Source organism: Lagopus leucura, unplaced genomic scaffold, assembly GCF_019238085.1.
Source record: "Lagopus leucura isolate 7727_CA_CO unplaced genomic scaffold, USGS_WTPT01 Super-Scaffold_100054, whole genome shotgun sequence".
Taxonomy (NCBI): domain Eukaryota; kingdom Metazoa; phylum Chordata; class Aves; order Galliformes; family Phasianidae; genus Lagopus; species Lagopus leucura.
The window spans coordinates 1503189-1523640 of record NW_024962300.1 but is presented as its reverse complement, the minus strand read 5'-3'; the positions used below and the strand labels follow the sequence as shown (position 1 = coordinate 1523640).

The 20452-nt window shown below is 46.8% G+C and overlaps 1 protein-coding gene across 1 annotated transcript in view; it reads left to right on the top strand.

Moving 5' to 3' along the window:
- The window catches only part of NECAB2 (N-terminal EF-hand calcium binding protein 2), a 52410-nt gene that overhangs the window by 5859 nt on the left and 26099 nt on the right, over window positions 1–20452 (top strand). The window contains exons 2-3 of the mRNA XM_042886068.1: window positions 232–256; window positions 20179–20287. Coding sequence (XP_042742002.1) covers window positions 232–256; window positions 20179–20287 — 134 coding nt within the window. The remainder of the gene's footprint in view (window positions 1–231; window positions 257–20178; window positions 20288–20452) is intronic.

Below are 20452 nucleotides of genomic sequence, written 5' to 3'. Positions count from 1 at the left end.
AGCAGCCTGTAAGATTTCAGCCCTTGCACAAGGGTTCTGCTATTAATTGCAGTGTGCTAAAAGACTCTTCCTTTGGTTACTTCCAAAGCCAAAGCACTGATGCTTCCCAGGGAATACTTGCCCTTTGCACTGGAGCAGGAGCTGGGATTGGGTGGGGGAAGCATATGGATGTTTGGGGGGTGCAACCAAACTCCTGAGTAATCCTTCTTTCTCTCTCTCTTTCAATTCCAGATTTTTAGAAGAGCTGACAAAAATGGTAAGTCTGGACATTCATGTCTCACCATTTAGTCACTGAACTTTTGTCAGCATTGCTGTTCTTTTTCCCAGATGGTAACTGTTTAAATGCCATCCGTCTTGCTGGGACTGACACTGGTGGTGTTTAAGCGTTGGAATAGGTTTTGTCGTTTCTTTGGCTGAGGTATTCTTAGGGCAGATGCGATACCTGTGTGCAAGTCTGCACCGCAATACCTGCCAAATTTGGGGCAATTTTAAAAGTCTCAAAATAACAAGCATATTTTTGTTAACCTCAGTCAAGTGATAAATGAAGGACCAGTTCTTTGTCATCTTGGAACAGCTTTGCAAAATAAATCTGCACTGTGAATATCTGTAGCCTGGTTCTGGATGGACCGGGCACACACATTAGAGAAAAGACCACTAAGACCGTCAAGCCCAACCCCAGCCCAGCCCCACCGTGCCCACACCCCTCAGTGCCACATCCCCACAGCTCTGGACACCTCCAGGGACAGTGACTTCCTTATCTGCCTGGGCAGCTGTGCCACAGCCTCACTGCTCTTTGAGAGAAGAATTTTCTCCTAATATCCAATGTGAACATGTCCAGCACCACAGTGCTCCCCTGGATGCTCTCTGACCATCAGATAGGGGTGTTTGCATGGCTTAGAAGTAGAGAGTCTAGGTCACAAAGTATTAAATTATTGTGAATCTCCTGTGACATATTTGCCATAGAGTCCCTGCAAAAATTTGAAAAAAAAATTACAAATCTGGGTGCAGGTTGCTGTGGTGTTGTCATGTTTGCAGAGCCCTGTCCTGCTGGTGCACATCTGTGTTCCCAGCAGGCTTGGGTGCTCAGTTGTGCTGCTGAGTTGATTTCTACCTGTTTCCAACTTGCTAAATGACTGAGTCTCCAGCTGAAATTGTCATATGCAAGTTCCCATGCTACTCCTTCCACTATACGCTTAAGGAGGTATCCTATTTAAAGTGCAAATCCCTACAGCCAAGAGTTGTTACATGTGGAATTCTTTCCAGCATATTGATTGCTTCCAGCCCCATAAAGCAGTGTGTGTGGTGTGAACACAGCATGCCCAGTTCAGGTGTAGTAACTGCAGAGCACGGCCATGGGGATTGCAGAGCTTCTCCCTCTCCTTTCTTCCAAAGCTCCTCACATTAAATTATTAATTCATGTACAGTAGAATTAGATGCCATAGCATGTTATCCTAGAAACATTTGAGTGTCTAGGGACTCTTGCAGGCCATCCAGACCAACTCCCCTGTAGAAAGGGGTTTCTACATTTCCTACCATGCTGAGGTTCCTGCCTGCAGGTGATTCCGCTCAGTGCCTAAGCTGTGTGCAAAGGTGCTTAAGGTAAAGTAACAGAGCAGCTCTTACTCATCGAAGGATGCCTTGGTCTCTGTGACCAGTTTGAGTTGCCCCCAGCCTCTTCCGTATTGACAACAGCTACATTTATGACCATCTATATGAGCAACAGACTGGGTAGCACATCTTGACGTGACGAATGCGTTGGAGATGTCTGGAGAAACTGGTAAATAGTCTGAGAAAAGGGCAAAGGGCTGGGCCGTGACCTGACAGTGAATAATTCAGAGGGGCATGGCTGTCAGTCACTCAGAATGATCTTTTCCTTCCATGTAGGAGTGTTTTTCCTTCTTTGCTAATAAACCCACCTACTGCCATGTAATTCCTCCGGCCCTGGAAAACAATACTTAATCATTTAATTGGCGCGTGGAAGGAAAATGGAGGCATCTTGCTGTGGGCTCACGGAGCAGAGCTGTTCATCATCTGGGTTATCTAACACGTACTTTGCTACTCTTCCAAAAGCTGTTAATCAATGACAAGATAAATAGCCCAGCATTCAAATTAATGGCAGCATTCAGATTAAGATGCTTTGATTTTAATAGAACAGCCTAATTTCAACGATTAGTTATAAAAATGTTGCTTGATGGAAACAGAACAAGTATTTCAAAATCTCCAGTCCCTGCAGTCAGGGTCTCCCATGGCTGGGCATCTTGATAGCACCGTGCTATCAATGCAAGATGCTGCCATTAGCTGCTGCAATGTGAGCAGCTGGCTGGAGAGCTGACCGGGCACTTTGCTGCAAATAACACCAGGCTGTGTCACCTTCAGCAAATAAATCCTGCCCCCAGGATCTCAGGGAAGCGCCTTTTCCTCAGAGTATGCAATCAGTTCTGCTCAGAGCATATTCTGCGTGTAATTTGGTAAAGCTGACGCAATGAATCATCAAGTCATTTTCTAAAGGACATCCTTCCCTGTTTTGTATCTGTTTTCTTTATAATTATCTGTAACACTGTTTTGGAAAATGGCTCAGATACTGACCCTGCTGAGGGATAGGGCAGCACGAGTGTGGCTGAAAATGACAGTGGCATTCTAGGGACACAACTGTATCACCCCATTAATTCACTGCAGTGACAGGAAAGGTTTCTGTCTGCTCTTGGTTGTAGACATGATAAGAAATGATCCACTGGAGTGCACTCAGATGTGTGCTTGAAGACATGGATGGGAACAAAGCCATTCAGTGTGCGCTCTCTTGAACATCTTCAACTGTTCTTGGAGATGAAATACAAAGAAATTTGAATGTAAAATTTTTAAAAAATTCATCGGTTGTACTTAGAGGAAGGTGTCAGACTTCTGTTGACCTGACCTTCAGCTCAGAGCCTGCTGAGGATGTAGCAGAGCTGTAAAGAAAGAGCTGGAGCACAGCAGCAGCAGGTGGATGGAAAAGGTTCCTTGATTAAGAACCTCTGAGGGTGGCAGAGTGATGCCCATTCCCATCCCAGGAGACTCATTCTTTAAATAGTTGCCCACAGCTATCTGCTAGAGGCACTTAGGAGCTCCTTAAAGGAGATTTATGCCTTTAATACCTTTATTTATAAAGCATATCCCAGTGTGGCGAGTTTGTGCTACAAATGATGGGGGCATGTCTGCTGCTCACAAACAGGGAACATAAACAGCTTTGGACACCTGAGTGACCATGGAGCCCTGTCAGCTTGCAGCGGGATGGTGCCAGCTCCTCTTAGAGCTCCTCCTCCCACCTGTAACCAGCAGCGCTGCTCTGATAATGGCTTCCTAATGTGCCAGTAATGCCCCATGCCAATGCTGTCCCCTGGATCCGTAGAACTGAGATATGTCAATGTCACCTTAGAGGAGGGATTCTGGGTTAGGAGAATAGGACGAACTTAGCACTGCACTTCCCCTGCCCTATCACTGCGTGTGCCAAGTACCCCATACCGTTTGCTTGATGCCCTGCAGCGGGTGCAGTTGTTCTTTAGTCCTTTCTTTATTCTGGAAACCTAAGAGGCTTTCTCACCCTGCATGGACCTATCTCTTTTCATGGCATCTCACTTCTGGGCAAAAATGTTTTTTCTGGAGTTGTTTGGAGTTTAAAAATAGCAGGCATCAATTATTAATTACCTTCTTAATTCATTGAAACATTTTTAGAAGGCAACTTAGTTGGAATTTCGCATGGTAATTTTCCTCATAGTTATTAAAGGACTTGGAGTACTTGTCGTGAGGTAGCAACACGACATAGGGTTCTTGTGCCAGGAATATTGCTTTATTGCTGTGATGATCATGATCATGGTGTGTATCCGTCTCTGCGCTTATTCTTCTAAGCAAGCCTTTTAATATTCTAACACACGTATTCAGTAAATTTCCACTGATCCATTGTCTAGAAAGCAAGCAAATTCCATAACAAGTCTTAAAATCAGCAGAGAGTTTATCTTATGCCTAGGTACAGAACACCCCTGTTTATTCAGACCTTCTGTCTCCTTTCCAGAGCCTCATTATCAGTGAGTTGACATTCGATGAGGTTGAGCTGACCTCTCCATCTCCCACAAGTACTTATCTCCCCATCCTCCCCATCAACTTGAGACTCTTTTAGGGAATGCATTTATGCAGAATTGGAATGGTGGTGACCAGCTGGGATCTCAATAATACAACACTGAACACCTCGTGGCTTTGACTTTGGTTGCTTTTATCACATCTTAAGAAGATTCCAGGCCAGAGCTGCAACACTCCATATTACATATCAGGATAGAAAACCATCTGCAGCTAATAACCCTCCAAATGCACACAGCTCTTCTTGCACAGCCACAACTGTGTGCCTGTTTTGCAATCTGTGCTCTTACTATGAGCTCTCAGAGCACTGTGGTCCCTGCTCCTAATGAGTTACTCATCAAAAACCACTTAGCTTCCAGGTCAGGGTAATTACCTGCTGCTTGACTACTGCTCCTCACGCCCAGGGAAAACCTTGAGCTATTCATATCTCACTGGTGCATCCAAATTAATTCATTAGTTCTAAGTAAGAATATTTATAATTCTTGCATAATAAAAAACAGTATTAGCAGCCACCCACATTCAAGTGGAAAAATGCAGTGATGAATTAAGTTTTTAAAGTATGGCTAAAACTGTTGGGTACTTCCATGACCTGGCAACCAACCTGAATTTATTTTTCTCGCTTAAAAACAAATCATAACAATCAACATCTTGCATTTTGATTGTCAAAATTTCATGTTGCAAACAAGAAGCACCTTGTAAAACTACATAACAATGTTTTTTTGCAAGGGGAAGTTTTGATCTGCTTTCAGTTATTCAGACTTCTGTGTAAAGTATAAGTTTCCTAGCTCTCTCCGTTGTACATTTAGTTATCCTTCCAAGTCCTTGCTGAGTTCATCACATGTGGCTTTGAAGAGATGACATCTGTTTAAATCAGGACATGCTGTTCCCAAAGTGATAAACAAACCTATCAACCAGATGAATTTTGAGCTAATGCAAAAATTATGAAAGCTGTTTTCTGGCCTTCCCTACAAGCTGTCACTAGATGTGTCCTGTACTTCTGCCCACCCTTTAAACCCTTGAAACTGGTGTACTGAATCAGGATTTAATTTCTGCCATTGACCAGCCTCGTGACGGTAACTTCCCAACATTTGTGCCACCAAGCCCTTCCAGGGATGCTTTTTTCTTTCAGCACAGCTATGAGGATATTTAGTGCCCACTGTGTTGCAGCAGTAAAGAGCTGAAGTAATTTTTGGACTCATTTGTCTTTTCTCATCATTAGCAGATGTATATTAGAATCAAGGTTTTTTTACTTTTTGAGCTGGGCCACCTTCATTCTGCCAGGTGGACGGCCCTTACCCTGGGTACGTAGGGTCAGGACTAAAGGCTGCATTAAGCACTGCATCTCCCTGCACTGTGTGCTGACACTTACACACCAGTTTAGCTTTTACCAGGGCCTGTGTGTCATTTATCTGGTGCAAGGTTGGATGCAGCCCAGAAACTCTCCTATGAGTTCAAGCCACAGGTATGTCAGCATATGGGATTAATTTCCACAACTGTTCATTTCCTGCCTATTTCTGCATAGCAAAGTTTTACTGCCCATCTCTCCCTAAAATTGTTACTCCTGACCTGCACCTAAAGCTTATCCCTGCCAAGATGAAAACAGAAAGTACCATGAAAGCTTGTGAAGCAAACATTGCTCTATTTGAGTAGGGCGCCTGGCCTTCCAGGCACTGTCTTGTTGACACTTCGGTTAATACCTGACAGCCTGAGTGCCCAATTGGTGCCATGCAGAATGCCCATCCTCATTACTCAAGTTATGAATCAGCTGAGAGCAGTGGATGCGTGCTGCTAATTCCCAGGCAGGCTTAATGGGAGATTGCTAAGAGAATTTGGCAATGGCTTCTTCTGAACTTTCACCCACTGAGCACATCTTTTAAGGAACAAGCCTCACGATGAAGCCCACTTCCCCAGACACCCCTAAGCACACCTGTAAAATGGGGACGGAGGGGTCTGGCCTGGCTTCTGTTTAGGAGCATTCCATCAGTGCCCAAGCACCAACCCAGCCTCCTTTGATGCTTCTAACGCACAAAAACACACAAATAGAGACCAACAGCAGCACTTGGGTCAAAGGCATCGAGGACACGGAGCAGGGGTTGCTGCTTCTGCCTGGCCTATTTTGGATTATTTGATCCAGTCTGCTTTCAGGCACTCCAATTAAGGTTTGAAACCCAGGGACAACAATCTTTATTCTCTTCTCTCCTTGTGCTGGGAGATGTGGGCTTTCTTCTGTTACCCTCATTATATACTTCAGGCTGAAAAGAAAATGGTTCTACGATTTACTGGCTGTGTTACAGATTGTGAAGGGTGGGGATGAGGGATTGTGGTGTCACAAGGAGGCTTTGAAAAGCTGTTCAATTAGTCAGGGGGACTTTCAAAAGAAAATTTTTTTCTGGAGCCAAAATTGAGAAATGTAATTGGACACCGCATAGCAAATGTGTCTACTCAGCATGATGACAGCCAGCAAAGGGCACTGTGAGACATTTACAGAGCTCCTTGAGATCTCTGGCCAAAAAAAACATGGGCTCTGTCATCAAAAGTGGTGGGTTTTGCACTGGTTTTGGTGGATCACGGACATCCCTGGATGCTCCCAGCTGGCCTGGAGACCTGCAGCTGCAGCTGTCCTAATGTTTGCTATATTCATGCATTTCCCTTGCAAATAGGTCTGCATCTATGCACAACTGTCCTGACATCTCTCCCCATTGGGTTGGTGATATGAGCCCCTCCCTGCTGCAGGAGGAGGGCATCCACATGGGAATCTCCTCTACTTGGAAATGGCAGCAGAGGCAGGGTGAGGGCTGTGATGGATGTTGGCAGCTCAGACATCTTGGGCACTGTTCCATCCATCTCATTACTGTCTCACGTTGCTGTATCAGAAAACTTTCAAGGTAGATCTAACAAATCAATATCCCTCCTGCTAAATTTCTCATAAGTTTTTTTTGTTTGTTTTGTTTTTTAGGTTTTTTTTTTTGGTTGGTTGGTTTTAGCAGGGATGAAATTTTAAAATGCGTGGAAAGGACTTTTCTAACATGGATGGCTATAGTGTTTGGGCAAATGGGGGGTCTGGGTGACTCAACTGATACATTGGCATGCCCAGCACACGCTGCCAAGGAGGGGCTGGATGGCTCTCAGGGCTGAGCTACAAGGGTACATTTGTATTTGTTGTGATTCAGCCAAATGCTGCCAAGCCTGGGGCTACTGGGTAATTTAGAATCACAGAATCATAGAATTGTTGAGGTTGGAAAAGGCATCTAAGATCGTTTTGTCCAAGCGTGCACCTATCACCATTGTTGCCCACTCAACCATGATCCTTAGTGCCACATCTCATGCCCTCTGCTCACGTCCCTCAGTGCCACATCCCCACGGCTCTGGAACACCTCCAGGGATGGGGACTTCCCCCTCTCCCCCCCCCTCCCCTGGGCAGGTGTGCCACTGCATCACTGCTCTGTGGGAGAAGAAATTGTTCCTCATGTCCAACCTGAACCTCTCCTGGAGAAACTTGAAGCCATCACTTCTTGTCCCATCGCTGTTACCTGGGAGCAGAGGCTGACCCTCCTCCCCCTCCCCCCCACCACAACCTCCTGTCTGGAATTGCTGAGCCGTGAGTTCTCCCCTGATCTCTCTTCTGCAGACTAACCCACCCCATTCCTTCAGCTGTTCCTATCGGACTGTTCTCAGACTCCTCATATCTTTGCTGCCCTTCTCTGGACATGCTCCAGGGCCAAGCAGTGTGCTTATCTGTCATGCGGGAGAGCCATAGAGCTTGCTGCCTTCTCCTGCTTCACGGTTCAAGTTAGTCATTTTTTAGGTTCTTTATTAAATCTTCGTGGCATCCAGTTTCACTGCTTGACGTTGGTCTGAACGACCTCACTGAGCGATGGATTTCCCTTGGGACTGCTGAGCAGATGGAGTGCTTCTTCCTTCTCCTGGCAGTGGGACTCTCCTCTGCCTTTCAGCTCGAGCCCTGGGTGAAGAAAAATCACTGTGCTGCACTCCCACTGCCCGCCCCACTGCCATGCAGAGTGGGGGCTCTGCCTTTGCCGCTAATTATGTTCTGCTGCAACCCGCTGCCTTTATTGAAGGTGGTTCATTAGAGCTGTTAAATAAGGCAAAAATTGAAACCAGAACTGCTGCAAATAATCCTTCTAATTCCCTAGCAATTTTTTGCCAGACAATTGTGGAAAATATGTTCTGGCCGCCTACGTTTGGGCAGCTGGCCAGGAGCAGCTATAAATCACGGGATATCTTTCTTCCTATTATCTCCCTCACTCTTTTTTCCCAGATAATACAGACCGCAGAGAGAGGAATAACTGATCTTATGGGCACACGGTGGGGAGGGAGACGCTGCCCTTTGTCACACAGCCACAGCTTGGCACCCGGTTGGCCAGCAGACATACTCTGAAAATAAGTATTTTCCTTTCTAAAGGGTTTTCTATTCATCACAAGATGTTTCCTTTTCAGCTGACTGCTTTGCTGGCTCTCAAGCATGTCACACTCCATTAAGCAAGGCTGATTTTCCTTCCTTTTTAGGCTGAATTTGTATCAGCAAACAGCCTTGGATTAGCCAAAATCAGAGTATTCACCCTCACAGGCCCTGTTTTGCTGCACACCGGACAGCTGTTGGGAATTAATAGCTGATAGCATTCTGTGCTTTGTTCACAGAGATAGGGATCAGGACCTGGAGATGTGGCTGTGCTGGGTTCTTTGTTCAGAGCAAACCTAGCACCTTGCAAAAGGGTCTGTCTTATACTTTTGTAGCTGGAGTGATAGCAGCTTTAATTAATGTGCTTGGTACATGTTAAGCAGTGGGGGGAAGGTGCGTGCTGTAGTAGGAAGAGCTCACTTGCACAAGACTGAAACCAAGATGAAATATCGATGGCGTGCAGAGGGAGGAGCCAGGTTTGTAGGTTTGTTAGCTGCATCCTCTAACCCAGTACCTGCGAAACAGGAAAAAGGAATTTCTAAGAAAACCAGAGGGGGAAGCACTATGGTAGCAATTAACTTAAGGAATGGTGAAGTGCAAGAAGTTATAAGTGCAGGACTGTGCATAGCAGGGATAAAAAAAAAACATTTACAGTGAGGACTGAGGGCCAGTGAGGGGATCCAGCCCACTCCAGCTGAGTCATCATAGAATCACAGAATGGCTTGGGTTGCAAAGGACCATAATGCTCATCCATTTCCAACCCCGTGCTGTGTGCAGGTCACCAACCAGCAGCCCAGGCTGCCCAGAGCCACATCCAGCCTGGCCTTGAATGCCTGCAGGGATGGGGCATCCAGAGCCTCCTTGGGCAACCTGTTCCAGTGCCTCACCACCCTCTGGGTGAAAAACTTCCTCCTGATATCTAACCCAAATCTCCTGTCTCAGTTTAAAACCATTTCCCCTTGAAGTCCTCCCTTGTCCACAGACTGGGGCTCTTTGCTGCAGGAATCATCTGAGCAAAGAGATCTGCCTTGTTTTAGAAATCATGAACCAGAATTCTGGATCCTAGAGCTGATCTCTTCCTTCCTGTGTGCTTTCTCTGAGCCTCTCACTGAACCAAGCAAATGTATTCATGCAGCGAGCGGCTGAATAACCGCGGCAACATGAAAGCAAGCAGCTTTCTTACATCATAAATCACTACAGAACAGCACTGGTCCCTCGTGGCATCGTATAAGCAGGGTTTTTTCCCTTTTGCCTCCCACCTTCTACAGTTTTAATATTCCAGTTTCAAGCCCACAGTGTGTATTTTTTGCTCTGATACATGAAGGTTGGATGGCTGAACCTTTGAATTACCAACCCGCTGAGCATTTTGATCCTTTTATAGAGGAATGGGGATTAAATGCTCCTCGCAGTCCGGCACAGTGCTTGGTGCAGGGGCTGGCAGGCAGGAAACTGGGGCTGGGTGAGCTCCTTTCTGCAGAAGTATGCCAATGTGCTCCAGGAGAAGACCTTGTCTTTAATTAGGGTATAAATACATTATCTCCTGTGGCATAATCAGAGCCCTCCATCAGAGGTTTTCTATGAAGGGTGGTACCAAGCCCTAAGCCCCCAGCACTCCGCCTGCTGGGATGTTTGCTGGGATTTCCCCAGAAGGGAACAGCATCACAAAGCATCCTGAGACGTGCTCAGTGGGGTCTTGCTGGGACGAAGCAAGCAGGGGAGTGCCCAAAGTCCCCTTGGCCACTGATATCTCTACATGCTTCAGGTCTTGCAGGAGATCTGTACAGTATTGAGACCCTCTGCAGCAACATTGTTTTTGTAGAGATTGCACTGTATTTGCCATACCCCATATCATCCTTGGGTCCTTTCCTTTGTAGATGAAAAAGACAGGTGTGTACAGCCAGGTGGCAGAGCAGCTCACCAGTTCTGCTAAGGTCACCCACCCCTCTGTGCACTGAGCCAGTCTGGAGGCGCAGTGTTTGATGAGAGTGTGGAAACACAGGAAGGTTCAGAGTGTATCCACAGAGCACAACATGGGCACATTGGTGTGCCCCGGCACTGCAAACTTTAAGGAAGGAGAAGAAGGCTCAAAGGAGTTCATGTAGTTCATGTAGTAAGCTCTGGAGCATCACAGTGCTGAGCAGTGGGTTCAGGAGAACCTCATGAGGTTCAGCAATGACACGTGCAAGTTCTGTACCTGGGACATAGTAGCCCTCACTACCATTTCATGTTGGAGGATTTAAGGATGGAGCACAGCCCCCCTGAAAAGGACCTGGGGGTACTGGTGGGTGGCAGCTGGACATGAGGCAGCAGTGTGCCCTCACACCCACACAGCCAACCGTACCCTGGGCTGCATCCAAAGCAGTGCAGCCAGCAGGGCAGGGAGGGGATGTGCCCCTCTGCTCTGTGCTGTGAGACCTCGCCTGGAGCACTGCGTCCAGATGGGAGCGCTCAGTACAGAAAGACACGGACCTGTTGGAGAGCATCCAGAGGAGGGCCACAGAAATGACCCGAGGGATGGAGCGCCTCCCTACAGGGACAGGCTGAGAGCTGGGGCTGTGCAGCATGCAGAAAGGAAAGGCTGCAGGGAGAGCTGAGAGCAGCCTTCAGCATCTAAAGGGGCTGTAAGAAAGAGGGGGATGACTCTTCAGCAGTAAAGGAACAAGGGGAAATGGTAAAGGAGGAAGAAGGGAAGGGAGCAGCATTCCCTGTGTCCAGCCTGATGACAGAGCTGTGCTGGGAGGGGAGGGCAAGGCACGTGGAAGTGCTGCTCTGTGGAAAAAGCATGGATTCAGCAAAAGCTGAGTAGCACAGGACATTAAAAATTCACAAAGACTGCACTGAAACCCGCTCTCCAATAGGATAATTTTAACAAGCAGTGGCAGAGATGAATATTCCAAAGAGCAGGGCAGAAGGGAGCCTGCAATAGAGCAGTTGCGTTGGATACTTGGGGGTTTATGTATCCGTGGTTCTCGATTTGCTGTGGGAAATCACAGGAGGTGGATTTCTGTGGGATTGTTTTTGCATTTTCCTTGCAGTTGGCAGTGCCGAGCTGTGGGGATCTGGGCTCTCCTGGTGCAGTTTGGTGCTGCAGAGGCTCCTGCTCCTCACCATGGGATGCTGTTTTATGTGTAATTGGGGAAAATGCATTGAAACATCCTTCCGCTTGCTTAAAGCTGGAAAGCCTGATAACGGTCCTGTTTATTTTTTTTCCCTAATTTGAAATGATCCACTAGTAAAAAAATAAACAGAGAAGATATGATTGCTGTACTTTTGTTAAAAGGAAGTTGAGAAAGAATGTGATTAAAGATGTTCTTGTTAAATTTGCTGGAGCAGGAATTAATATTTGTTTTGTTTTGTTTCTCTTTGCAATCTTTCCAGAGCAGATGTGCCTTCCCTGCAGGGATGCTCTACTTCTGTGGTGCTCAGCTGCTTTGCAAAGCAAACAGATGAAAGCGCCTGGAAAGGTCTGCACACTGCTGGCTTAGAGACATTAAATACCTCTGGCAGAGCTGGGGCTCCTATTCCAGCCAGGCTGAGTTGCAGGGGATGCTAAGCACAGGGCTGGAGCTGAGCATAGGGCTGGAGCTTGTCACAGAGCTGATGATGAGCATAGGTCTGGCACTGAGAATAGCACTGGTGCCTACCACAGATAGAGCTGGTGCTGGAATTCAGCATAGGGCTGGGGCTGGGCATTGGGCAGATGTTTGGCTGTGAGAATATCTGAGAGGGTGAGAAGGTTTATTAAGGGAGAGCATAAATTTAGGAGCAAGTGCCCTACAAATCCATGGGATCCAGAGGCTCTGCTGAGTCATGGAGTAAAGGAAACCTCCAAACTGATGTGTCTGGAGGAGGTTTGGCAATGGACAAAGGAACCAATGGGAGAGGGACTGTTTGACAGGAGCAGCAGTTTGTTTTAGAGCCTGTAATAGGGATTTGGGGACCATTAGCTTTCAAGAGCTCGAGGAGCTGGATGTCCTGTCTGCTGCAGATGGCACTGCACGAGGCTAACTCCTGCTTTCTGAGAATGCAAATGGAGATCTGCTTTCCAGATAAGTTTAATTGACTGCCTTCATCCCTGCACAGCTTGTTAGCTGGGTGGAAAATCAGCGGTGCTGCCAGTGCAATCTGGTTATTCCTCCATGGGGCTGCAGAAAGCAAGGAGTTTGTAGCTCCGTAATCCTGTGTAATTTCCTGCTAATTTGTCTACAGCCAAAAGCTCTAGTGCTTCATCTGCACATTTGGGAAGGAAAAGAGCAGCAGTTAATGAGAAGGGTAATGGTTTGTTAATGCATGAAAATGAACTATTTGTTGAACCGGTAGCGAACAACTATGGTACTTCATATTCTGATATACCTGTTCAAATATTAGATTTTCTCCTGCTATTGACTTTTAGCATATTTCCCATGGCTAGTGAATTTTCCCTGCAGAACAGTTAGCTTTAAGGCGCTGCAGGAGATGAGTTCTGTTTTTTTAAGCAAGGTTTTCTTGGGAGAACGTTACCTTAAATGGAAGCAGGGAGATTTGAGGTCAGAATATACAGCTGCTGGGATTTCTGCAGCAGGGTCAGTTACCAACAGGCCTGAGCTACTTCATCTCCTGTTTTTCTGCAGCACAATGATGGGTTAAGGCAGCTCTGTAGGCTACTACTGTACTAAGCAGCAATTGCACTGTGACCAGGCTGTTTGTACACTGGCAAAGGCTGATCCTAGCATTTAAATAATGAAAGAATGGGGATCTGTGTAGATTGTGTTTGGAAGAATGATGGTGTGATATCCAAAGCCAGGATATGGAGTGAGAGCGGAAAAAAAAGCACATTTAAATCAGCTCGTTACAGCAGGGTAAGGGTTATCTGGAAAATCAGAAGCAGTAAAACCTTAACAAAAGGCAGCAGGAGACCGTGTGCTCCATCCCTCTTGCATGTCTCCTGCCTACCAGCCTACATTTGATTTCTATCTATAGCTCCCATTAAAACTAATTTCAAAATTACTTCTAATTCCAGGACGACAAAAGGCTTGATTTGAAGATAAAGGCTGAACAGCTTGGTGACTGTGCTGGCATGCTAATGGGCACTGCTGGGTGCCTGGCATTGCTGGTGAATGAGGTCCAGCTGTCTGACTATAAGGAAGTCTGCATTTTACCCAGGCCGTGTCCCATAGGGGAGATTGCCAGCCACGCTGCTGCGTGTGCAAGGGAAGGAAGTAAGCCAGCTTCAGACTTTGAGGATACAGACCACAGAAACATTAAGACAAGGGAAACTGGACCCTCGTTCTTCTCAGAGCAGAAAGGAGTAGTCTGCCCTTGGCCCAAAGTGCCCCTGAGCAACAAGTATAGGACTCTGGATATGGAAAGAGGACAGGATGAGGATAATGTATCAGACCTAGGAACAAGCAGCCACTTTAAATTGGTCCAAGCAAGGACTCAAAGAAAGGAGAAGGATGTTAGTGACTGGGGGCTCCTCTGCAAGGCACTGAGGCTCCTGTTTGCTGCTTGGATAATCTCTCCAGAGAGTTTTGCTGCCTGTCGGGGGCCGCATTTTTGACTTCAAGAAGAGGTGACTGGGTATGACAAAGTGAGGGGACTGCTGTCCGCTGCTTCTGCTCATTCAGATTGGGTCACAGGAGGCTGCAATGAGGAAATTACAAAATATTAAAAGAGACCTTATGTCCCATGATAGAGTGTTGAAGGGTTTGGGAATACAGGAATTTCTCTTCCATCCTACTGATTGGTCACTGGGCAGGAGGAGGAAAACAGGCCAGATGAGTGAGTGGCTGTGAGGATGGTGTCATGCTTGGGGTTTTGGGTACTATAACCTCGGACAAGTTTCAATCCTTTGATAGCCCTGTAATGTTGACATCAGATCAGACACAACTGACCAGGAGGGGCAAGAATGTTCTGAGCAGCAAGCCGGCTGGGCTCATCACCAGAGCTGTAAACTAGATTTGATGCAGGAAGGGAATGGACTTTTAAGTAACAGAGAAGGATTGAGGAACACTGTCACTTCTGGAAGTAGCAGGGGAGCACCTCAGATTTGTCCCTGAGGAATCTGGGAGAACTCCTCCAAGAAGGTAACACAGCTGATAGCCCAGCTGAAACGCCTCTGCGCCAGTCATACAGCGTGGGAAATAAGGAGGGGAATGGGAAGCCACAGTGCAATTAGGAAGCTATGGTCTAATTGCTATCACAGAAATGTGGTGTGGCAAATCATACAGCTGGAACACTGCAATCAAGAGCAACAGAGGAGAGAGGGACGGGAGGAGAGATGGAGGGGAGGAGGGTGGGGGAGTTGCCCTCTGTGTTAAGAAGTGGATAGACTGTGAAGAGCCAAAAAACTGTCACCAACAGGTTGAGAGTTTGTGAGTTAAAACTAGGGACCAGACCAAGAAAGTTCAACTGTTTGTTGGGGCCACCTGGTCAAGGGGAGCCAGTTGATGCGGCCTTCATGCTTCAGCTACAACAGGCATTGCACTCACAGGCTCTCATCCTGATGGGAATTTCAACCATTTGTATGTCTGCTGGGAAAATAGCACAGTGAGCTGCAAGCCATCTAGGAGACACCTGGAGTCTTGACGATAACTTTCTGACCCAGGTATTGGACAGACCAACCAGAGAAGCATTACTACATCTGTGCTCACCAACAAAGAGGTCATTAAAGAGGTTAAGACTTTTTACATGGTCTGATAGTGATAGGACATGAAGGATTTAGATTTAAATTAGGTATTAGAAGAGTTTTTTTTTTTACTCAGTGGGCAGTGGGACCCAAGGCCATGGATGGAGCTCTGGGCAGCCTGGTGGGGGCACCCAGCCCACAGCAGGGGGGTTGGAACTATAGTTTTCAAGGTCCCATCCAACTCAAGCCATCCCATAATTCTGTGATTCTATGTTTCTACGATCTGCTGCAGAGCAGAAAGCAAAAGAACAAAACTGAATAAATAGGTTTTGTAATGAAATTTGTTTTGATGTGAAGTACCTTAAGTTTCTGAAGGGGAGCTGATCTTCGTTGCTGGGGTAAATAACTCGAGACGGAATGGGCTGTCTGTCTGGGGGATGTCCTCTGCTATTTTGTGAGTTCTGTCTCTCTATGGAATGCTCTGAGTGCAGAGAGAGAAGAAACGGGAGGTAAAAATCTCCAGATGTGAGAGCATTGTATGGGAACAACTCCTATCAGCAGCCACAGTCAGCATTAGGAAACATACAGAAGTGCTTCAAACAGAACTCGTGGTGGTGGTGGGAACACCAGTCTGGCCCCAGGACATCTATGCATCACTCAGCCTGGTGTCATCCCTTGGCAAAGCATCTGGGCTGGGTGTTAGCTAACTGCCATGAGCAAAAAGGTGATTTTGGAGTCATTTAGAGCATTCTTTTCACTAGGAAATTACCATAATCCTAGCAATTTACTTCTTCCTCCCGCTGACCTCAGGTGGATGAAGGGTCCCATTCTGAAGGCAGGCCATGTGCTTGCTGGCCTCTGTACCTACACATAACTCAGAGGAAGAAAAGAAAAAAGAGCAGTTGTTTTTGTTCACAGGTCACAATAATCTGATTTTCTTACCCATAGTTCTGTTGGAGTTTGAGTAGGAAGCAGGACTGAAGCATTTTAGTGACCATACAGTAATAAAAATAAGGTACAAAATGTATTTCTAATATTTCTAGGTAATATATGAGCAGTTCCAACTGGACTTAGCAAACAGAATCTTGCTTTGTAGTTGCTTTAAGCTCTTTGTATCTCCGAGTGAATTTCCAAATACTCAGCCAACACATTTGCTGTATTTTGGATTATTTATGACGCTGGCTTCATTTCCCCCCATTTCATCAGTGGGTGGGAACAGCCTGACTGCATGGTTAGAAAGCAGCAAAGCTGCTCCCAGCCTCGCAATGACAAATGGAGCAATGGTAAAACCCCCGCAAGGCAGCCCGATGATCTCCATCACACCCTCCTCTCCCTAGTTAGTTTTAACTTTGATGGCTCTGTGTGGCTGGAAATTCGCTTTGGCCTTCGCCTGTGATTGAATTATGTTGAGAAGCTGGAGTGTGAAGAAGATGTTGTACTGCAGAAGGAATGATTGCAGAGCAGCTGCTGCCCAATTATCTCTTTCCTCAGTCACTCAGTGCCTGCGCACACAATTTGTGGCTGATGACATTCGCCCTTGCTGACAGCTCAGGTACTGACCCACAGGACTGGGATTCGCCCCTTGAAGGTGCAGTGAACAGGTGGAGCGGGTTGCCTGCCTTTAGTAGGCTCATCTGCATGAAAAAGTGGCTCTGGTTTCTCTGGGTCTTACAGATACTTACTTTGTTTAATGAGATTGGTGCAGAGTCTCAATTTTTCTATTACCCTTCTTACCCAAAGCAGAAATGCATTCTAAAGGCTGAAATGCTTCCATGGGAACTCCTGCAGGTAGGCTGCGTGGAAATGCTTGGAAAGACGTTCATCCAACTGGAGAGTTCCTATCTCACGCACAACAGCTTTCAGGAAAAGCAGGTTCCAGAGACGTATCCACCCTCAGTGAGAGCAGACACTGCTGCTGTCAGGACAATCTTGCTTTGCTGTGGCTGTTGATAAGACCGCTCCTGGAGCACAGCATCTCCTTTGGCTCTTATCGCAGATGTGAGTCCATGGTGTTGTGGCCACCATCCTCCCTGCACAGGATATTCCACCACTTCAATCTGGCCTCCTACAACCCATCCCCTCTGCTTCCTCTTATCACTCGTGCTCCCCGAAACTGTCCCTGTCTGCTGTCTCCAGCATCATGCTGCTCCCAGTCGGTGTTGCAATTATAGATAGGCAGCCCTGGGATGACCTCGTTACTCTGCCTTGCTTTTATCTTCTACGTTTGCAGGCAGGTATTTAAGCTGCACTAAAGAACAATCAGCTTTAAGCTGGCTGCTGCTGGTGGTGTTATCTAGTGGGGAATGAATGTCTCCAGTGCTGTTTGCCAGTCAAAATTACACATTTCCCTATTCACATTCTGTGGGGTCTCAAAAAACAAATGAAATTTACTGTTATCTCCTTTTTCTCCTAGATCCCTCACTCACCCATCAGGGCTCTGTGTGCTTAAACACCATGGGGCCATTTCCACACTGGTGCTGCAACAAGCCTTCAGCACACAGATCTGTGCTGTGTTTCTGTTGCAGTGCGTCACTGTGATGTTGCCATCCCGTGCTGCCAGAGCTGCAGGCTGCTGTGGGGCTGCTGCTCACTAACTGACTCTTGCAACCAGATAAATAAACCTGGGAAAAGCTAAGGAGGAGTAAAATGAAATAGATGAGTTATAAGAAAGGAACTAGGTAAAGGAAAATGCTTTTTCCTGATTCTTTCCAGCACCTTTCACTTTTTGGAGGCGAATGAGCTGTAAACTCAGATTAAAGCATTTTACTGAAAAAAGTTGCCTGACTTTACAGTTTCTCTTTCTCAGCAAGTCGACATAAAGAATTTCCTGGGAGATTAACTCTGTCTGCCCTTCATGAAGAAGCATAGCTTTGAGGTGAGCAAGTGCTGATTTCAGGTTTGCAGCAAAAGCACAGAGCAGTTCAGATCTCCTGGAACAGAAAAATACTATCCTTTTGAGCTTGGTGCTAGTCGTTGCCAGTCAGGGTCAGTCAGCCCTTATTCCTGGTGAGGACACCAAATCAGAGCACCGTGGTGGCACTGCTCCTCCTGTGTGCGGAGGTGGATGTGTCTCATGGGAATGGGCCATTGCCCTGGGTGCAGCCTCTAAATGCAAAAGAGCATCACCACTGAGTTGGCATTCAAGTACCACTGCCTGCTCCAGCTGGGATATTCTGAGCAATAAGCACTTGCTTAAATATCTCCCCCCACCACATGGTTTGGTTTCTGCCTTCATATATCTGCTAAGTACTTTTTTCCAGATGCTCTCAAGTTTGAGTCTTTTCCCTGACGATGGGCATCTGTCCCAAAGCTGGAATGAAGCCCACAGTGCCTGAGTACCCAGTGCTCTGGGACAGAACTTCATTGGGCAGTGAGCCCTGATCCTGTGGAATGTATGAGGGGATGGTGCACCATCATTCTGCAACCTCTCTGTAGAAATGCATTCATGTTTTGGGGAAGGAACGCAGCTGAGTGCACTCTGCAGACACTGTTCTGCTCAGAAAATTACACCCTTTTCACCCGTGGTTGTTTGAGATTTTGTTCTCCTGCTGTGTTCCTTTTGTAATTGCCAATTAAACAGATATCTGAGAATCAATTCATCATCACTCTAACTTCATCTGTGTCAGGCAGGCGAAACCAGGTTAGCATTTGGCAATGCAAATTTGTTTTAGGAGCAGCAGACTTATTTAGTTCAGAGAAGAATATTGAGGTGTATGTGGTAAGTTGGCTAATTTTGTCTTTGAGCATCGTTTCCTGAAAAAGCAGCAACAGGGTTTATAGCTGATTCGATTAAATAATAAATGTTATCTTCTCCTGCTGCAAAGTTGTCGACATTTCCAGTCTACAACCTTCTGAGGCTGTGAATGGCCGAACTCCTGGCAGTAGCTGACACGTGGCCAGACCTTTACAGCTGGAGGTTATTTTTTGATCTGAGCTGGGAGCAGAGTGCCTTTCCCACAGACAGCAGCTATCTTCATCTTCAGGGCCACCCCACAAGTCTGGAGGTGAGGATGGTAAAGTACCCCAGTACACATGGCTGGAGGGGGCATCAACACAAACCTGTGAGAAGGAGTTTGCCAGCGAGCTTTCTGCTTGCTGCTCCAGCTCTTGGTGCCAGGAGAGCACAGCTAAACCTCCACCTGGTGACTCCTTCAAGTAGGACCGGAGCTGATGGCTTTAAGTTGCACCAGAGGACTTTCAGGTTGGATATTAGGGGAAAAAATCTCATTCTTCCAATACCTGGTGAGACACTGGCACAGCTGCCCAGAGAGAAGGTGGAGTCAGCATCCCCGGATTGTTCAAGAAACATGGAGATGTCACATTGAGTGACGTGGCTCAGTGGTATGGTGGGGATGTGTTGGTGCTTGGAGTTGGTGATCTTAGTGGTCTTTCCAACCTTAATGATTCTGTAATTCCACGATTCCTTTGTGTGCTGCAGCTCTGCCAAGCAGGCACTGTGAGCTGTCCCGTATGGCCAGGCAGATGGATCCTGTACGTCACCACCTCCCTGCCAAAGCAAAGGCACAACATTAAGGTTACACAGCCCTTATGTGTTTAAACAGTTGGCAGATAAAGCAAAATGTGCCATGCTATGTTTGTTAGCTACTATTTTGTATTTCTGTCCAGTCTGGTGTTGGAGAAGATGGAATGGAGGTGGTACTGCAGGGTCTGTCACTAAGCCCAGCACGGGCGCATTCTGTGTGTGTTAAACATCCCTTAGTGAGCATCCTGAACATATGGCAAGCAAAATGCTCCTCCATTTATTTTATGTAATTAAGTTTTAGAATGCAGGTTGCAGGCTCTTTCTCTTTGGGCTTGCTTTGGGTTAATTAACCCAATTAGTTGCTAACAGCCAGTGTCTCTGCACCAGGGGCAATCAGCTGTCCCTGCTGCTGCTGGAGACCCCAGAAGTCCCCATGCAGTGGATTGGCTCTGCCTGCAGGGCAGTCCTGCAGAACCACCGGGAGACCCTCTGAGATCCCATGTGCAGCTCTTGGTTTCACATCACTTTGCCCCTTCTCACCCTGTGTGTTGCTGTTTGCAGATGATGGGAAGCTGTCCCTGGAGGAGTTCCAGGCCTTTTTTTCCGACGGGACGCTCAATGAGGAGGAACTCGAGAAGCTGTTCCACACCATCGACTCAGACAACACGAAGTAAGTTCCCCCCATCCCACAGAGCAGGGCACACGGTGTTTGGGTGCCGCAGAGGGGATGCAGGCATGCAGTCCCTTTTGCCAAACATTGCAAAGTCTCCATTTCTGCTGGGTCTGTGTCTCTTTGTGGTGGCTCCTTTTCTCTTTGTTTTGTTTTTTTTTTTTT